We start from the raw sequence: 5,708 nt of genomic DNA, 5'->3' as shown, positions 1-5,708 counted from the left end.
TCTATAAATCCTTTGTTTTTATTGGTCTTCAGTAATATTCTAATTTTCTGATATGATGAATTTGAGATTTTCATTTGTTGTCATTTGTAATCATCAAAATTAAACGAAATAAACATTTGAAATATGAGTTTGTATGTAATGTATGAACATAATATAAAAGTTTCACTTTTTAAATGGAATTACTGAAATCAATCTACTTTTTCATGATATTCTAATTTTATGACCAGCACCTGTATATTGTGCAGCGCTAATAAAAAGCTTTGCTGTACTAATCATGTTGTGTTTGAGATCATTTTTTGTTTCATTGCAGGCATCTGGGCCACAGACCACAGTTCCTTCCTCTGAAAAATGGCTTTGATGAGTGGTTTGGTTCTCCAAACTGCCACTTTGGTCCCTTCAACAGCAGCTTCAGACCCAACATCCCCGTCTACAACAACTCAGAGATGCTTGGAAGGTAGCAGCAAACACTCAACCCAGAAACAAGAGACCAAAAATCTATAAAAGTCTGTTTTTTTTTTTTATAATGACTCAGTTGTATAGTTTGTTTTTTCTGCTTCTCTGGATGAGTTGAGTGCTTCCCCCCCTCATCCCATTTCCTCCTCTGTACCAGCTGGGCTTGTGTATTCCATTTTCCGCCCATTTGTTTTCCCCCAAACAGCCATATGTGTATTCAGGGTCATTGGAACTGGCAGCCGGGCGTGTTTTTTGCTTAGCCGTGGGTTTAATCAGCACTGCATACCTGGGCCCTGGACAGGAACACACTCTCACACACACACACACACACAGATGAAGGCATGTATACACAGAGACACACGCCCTCCAGAGACGGCAGGTTGCGTTGTCTGAGTGTGAGGACACCTGGAGGAAGTGAAGCATAAGAAAAGGATTTCTGTCACTGCTTCCCGGCTCGCAGCGGCACGCTTCAGTAGCACCTCATAACAGTTCCCGCTGCTCAGCTTTGCCGAGACTTCCCACATATGTCTTTCACCAAAATATCTAGTCAACAGGTGGAAAATAGATTTACATCTATTGTCTTAATGATATTTTCTATTCAGTTTAGAGTCAGATCAAAAGTTCTGTGCTTGCTAAGAAACAGCAGCTGTACAAACTGTTGTGGCCCTGGTGTCTATTTTAGTTTCTGTTCAGATTGGAGAAAGATTCAGAGTGGAGGTGTAGAATAGAAGTGGGCCAATCAAGTGGTTGACTGATTAATTAGGCAAATTTTTGGCCATTTTTTAATACTCTGCATCAGCCATGCCTAGACAAACTGAGACGCTATAATGGCAGAACAGTAAACAGTTTTTAAACTAGACTCTTGAGTTAATACCTTTCACAACATTGATGCTTTTCTCATCACAACACAGACAAATCCTAAAGCAAGTTTACGGAAATATTCTGCTAACATTTTAAAAGAGCAGTGACGTATCTGCCAGGGAAAATGAACGAACCTTTAAATCTTATCTTATATAATTATATAGTTATAATATAATGTTATTGCCTGTGTGTGTTTATTTGTCTGTACCTTTAGCAAAATATCTCCTGAACTACTGGATGGATTTTGAAGACATTGAAGATGGCAGCTATTATCAAAAACACAAAAATGGCTATAACTCAATAAATTTTACAGATATTTTCCTAATTTTGGTGTAGTAGTGGCTGAGAGTCATCCTCATCACGTTCTTTGAAGGCTAACACATCTGATGAGATCTCACATAACTGTGGGAGATTGGGATTAATGTCATTTACAAGATTTGACCAAAAACAAAGACTCTGTCGCTGATCTTAGCTTAAAAAAATCTGGCTTGAAAGTTGGTGGGCGATATGCATTCCTTAAAGAACTGTTAGCTCATTAATTTAAATATGAAATGTTATTTTTAGAGAGAAAATATATATATTTAGAGCTTTTAATCAGCTGTAGTTCAGTTAGGAATGTGTTTGGATCTGCATCATCAGGCCCCAGGGCTAAATTATTAAGAATTGTGGTAAGCTCCGATGTTATAAACCTCTATTTTATTGTCCGAGAGTTTATTTTATTTTGAGGCTGACTGAGAGTTGGAGCAGCTCTCTCTCATACACCCTGCAACAACACTGTGTTCACACACACACACACACACACACACAGTCACTCCGAATGACGGTGGAAAGACGAAGTGTGAAATAGCATGACTATGTTTAAGCTGATGATTAGAACAACAATTTGTTGCAAAACAAATACAGCATTGCTGAAAAAAAAAGCTATTTTGCCAAATAATTTAAGAAAGTTTCTTAATTAAATGTGCTTACAGTCTATAGGTTCTAAACTCCTTGAAAACATCAAATCGCTCACTTGCTTGCATGCCAAAGTTTTGAGCATAGATCCTGCACAATCTGTTAGCACTTTAAATATGTGTTGAGGATGACTCTCAGCTACTACCACGACAAATTTGAGCTTAATATCTATAAAATTGAACGAGTTGTAGACATGTTTAAGTGTGATAAGTTGGATTGAACTGGGCTGGCTCTGAAAGATAAGGACTTGTAGATGCACATCCAGTGTGTTTCAATCAAATGTGCAGTGGTTCATAAAATATTTGTTGCTGTCAGACAGACAAACACACAGACATAAGCAATTACATGATCGCCTGCCTTTTATGGTGGTAAGTAATAAAAACATGCTTTAGGACAAATGTAGAAGAGTGCTTAAAAGTTTTTTTTCCCCATTTTTCATACTATTACCTGTTACACAGCTTCCTGTAAACACTGGCCCAAATTTTTTCAGTGTTATTTATTTTATTTTTTTAATTCTAGATGAATATTAAACAGTTAAAGCTCATAGTCAAACAGCCACGACAGATTGGTTTCATAAATCAGGTTCTGGTTGTTCCAATTTTTAAAAATTCAGCCATTAAAAATCCCTAATCGGTCGACCTCTAAGTGTAGAATACAAACCATGTCAATTCTTGTTTTCCAGATACTTTGAGGACTTCAAAATCAACCTAAAAACCGGCGAATCAAACCTCACACAGATGTATTTGACGGTAAGTGAATGTTTGGCTCGGATCGCCTGACCCTTTTGTGGAAACATCAGTTCATATATAAAATACACCACAACGAAGGACTGTTTTCGACTCACACGAACATAAAAGCACAAAAACAAATTGTCTGTAACAAATTTAAAAAACACAGTTTTATTATTATGGTGCTTTCACCAGCCTAGGTGGATTATTGACTTTTTCACACACTTGTGTTGATTCTCTGTCGCCAACATCAGTCTGTCTTATTATGTTCTTAACAGGATCAAAAGCAGCATGCTGAGACACACTGCATGCTTGAGAGGTGTAATTTGTCTTCACATTAGAGGATGGGCCTGTCGAGCACAGCTTTTTAAAGCTTATATTAGTGTGTCTTTGCAGCTGAGAACTTGTTTGGACGATGACACAAAAAGGAAAAGATGTACCTGTGCTTTTTGAATTTGGTTTCCATAACCAAAAGAAATATACACATTTCTGGAGTTTTTTTCACTTCCATCTTAAAAATAAATTGATAAAATCAGTTCAGTTTTCACTTCCATCCTTGTGAAGTTTATAAAGTTCATTTTTGTTTCATATGTCTGCAGTTAGGCCTAAAACTATTCATATCAGTGCTAAGAAATGGTTTCTTCTGATTATTCTGTGTAATTAAAAGGTATAAATAATTATTAAAAACTAATACTCAAATTTATGACCCTCAGTGGCATCTACTGACTTGTTTGAGCCAGAAGAAACTTTCTGAGTAATTAAAAGTTTGCTGTAAATCAAACATTATCACTAGCATGAATACACTTTAAAGTACATTTTAATTAAGTAGCTAAAAAATATAAGTTTATGTTGATTTTTATTAGTGTGATGATTTGATTCAACAAAAACGAGAACTTCGAAATCAGGATGAGTTGAATGAAGTTATTTTAAATGAAGACGAAACATCAATTTGTCTGACTGTCGATCTTTACTTTAGCTAAACACCGTGTTAAAAACAACTTGAATGAGTATTTAGAGTGAAAGTAGGAAAGGCAGGACAACAGTTCTGTAAAGAAAGTCAAATTAAGGCCTGACAGGTGGATGAACAGTGGTGTAACAGTCTGTCCTTCCTCCCATCTCTGCAGGAAGGTCTTGACTTCATATCTCGTCAGGCCGAAGCCAAGCAGCCCTTCTTCCTGTACTGGGCAGCCGATGCCACCCACGCCCCCGTTTATGCCTCCAAACCTTTCCTCGGGAAGAGCCAACGAGGCCGGTAGCTTCTGCTTTGTGTTACCGACTCGTTATTCGACACAAGGTCCTGAACTTTTATGCTTCAGGTGAAAGCATTTCTTGAGGTGATCTGTGTTTGTGCCCCAGTTATGGAGACGCAGTGATGGAGTTGGACTACAGCGTCGGTCAGATCTTGGATAAGCTGCAGTGTCTGGGCATAGAAGAGAACACCTTTGTCTTCTTCACGTCGGACAATGGAGCAGCTCTAATGTCTGGCCCAATGGAAGGTAGGTGCTTTTTTCATATAGCATAATAAATGCATTTTTGTTCAGAGATTGATTCACTTTCTGCTCCTTGGGTGTGTAAACGGAGATGTGCTGTTGTGGATCTGATTCCTCAGGTGGCAGCAACGGACCGTTCCTCTGTGGGAAGGAGACAACGTTTGAGGGGGGCATGAGGGAGCCCGCCATTGCCTGGTGGCCCGGACACATCAAGGAGGGCGAGGTAAGTACACCTCTGTTTTTAGTGGAGATGCAACAATAGTACATGTTTCCAAATACCAATACAAGTACTAATACGCCATTACACTCCTTAAAATTAAAAATGTGAGGAGCTTACTTTTCATGTGAACTCCTCAAACGAAGCCAGGGCAGCAGTAGTTTTTTCCAAAAGCACCCGCTGGTGAGCAGTGAGATTGTTGGGAAGCTCAAGCTCAGATCTGTATTTTCCCAGGGCCTCCTCTGCTCAATGACAGCCTGTAACTGTTTCCTGCTGCTGTTAGCAAACTCTTTGAAACCCTGGCGTCATGTTGGTGTCTTAGATGTTTTATCTAATTGCTTGTGTTGAAAGTGCTCGATTTTATTCCTCCTATTGACAACTTTGCATTTGCATAATTTGACGTTGCTGCTCCTCTACCGTCTGACTGCTCAACTCAAAGGTGAACGCCACGCTGCTGTAAAGTCATATCAAAACAGAGTACAAGCACACATGCACAGTATTGGACAGATACCCGATGCTGGTGTTGGTACCAGTGCAACCCTTTTTTAAATCCGCTTCCAAAATAAGGCAATCAATCCATAAGTCTCTGCTGGGTTCACGTCAGAATAACTCAAGACTGAATTTAAAGCATTTTTGTTTCTTTATGACCTGCCTGTAAGACTGCACCAGAAGCAGAAATGTGCACAGGACTGAATCAGGTTTAGAATAAATGAATACATATTTCACTAATCCTGTTCTTCAAATGATTGTTGTTGTTGTTGTTTTAATTTGTGTATCATTTTCCACTTCACATGTGCACTCTATGATCGAGTGGTAACTTCTATTAGCCAGCTGAACTCCAGAAACACTTAAGACAAACTGTTTGATTTTAGTCACAAAGCTTGTGGGGGGGGCTTCTTTCCCCATGCTGATTACTCAAATATTTTTGGCTAGAATAAATGCCCTTACTCTCTCGTTTTTATTTCCAACCCATTCCCCAATATATGCCCCCCCCCCCCCCCCCCC

At 38.8% G+C, this 5,708-nt stretch overlaps 1 protein-coding gene across 2 annotated transcripts in view; it reads left to right on the top strand.

The window, feature by feature from the left end:
* Positions 1-5,708, top strand: part of galns (galactosamine (N-acetyl)-6-sulfatase) — a 30,265-nt gene that overhangs the window by 4,946 nt on the left and 19,611 nt on the right. For both annotated transcript variants that reach the window (XM_017404770.3, XM_025002875.2), the window contains 5 exons: positions 311-454; positions 2,951-3,017; positions 4,121-4,248; positions 4,353-4,492; positions 4,606-4,709. In XM_017404770.3, coding sequence (XP_017260259.1) covers positions 311-454; positions 2,951-3,017; positions 4,121-4,248; positions 4,353-4,492; positions 4,606-4,709 — 583 coding nt within the window. The remainder of the gene's footprint in view (positions 1-310; positions 455-2,950; positions 3,018-4,120; positions 4,249-4,352; positions 4,493-4,605; positions 4,710-5,708) is intronic.

Source organism: Kryptolebias marmoratus, linkage group LG15, assembly GCF_001649575.2.
Source record: "Kryptolebias marmoratus isolate JLee-2015 linkage group LG15, ASM164957v2, whole genome shotgun sequence".
Classification (NCBI taxonomy): domain Eukaryota; kingdom Metazoa; phylum Chordata; class Actinopteri; order Cyprinodontiformes; family Rivulidae; genus Kryptolebias; species Kryptolebias marmoratus.
This window is presented reverse-complemented; position numbering and strand designations above follow the sequence as displayed.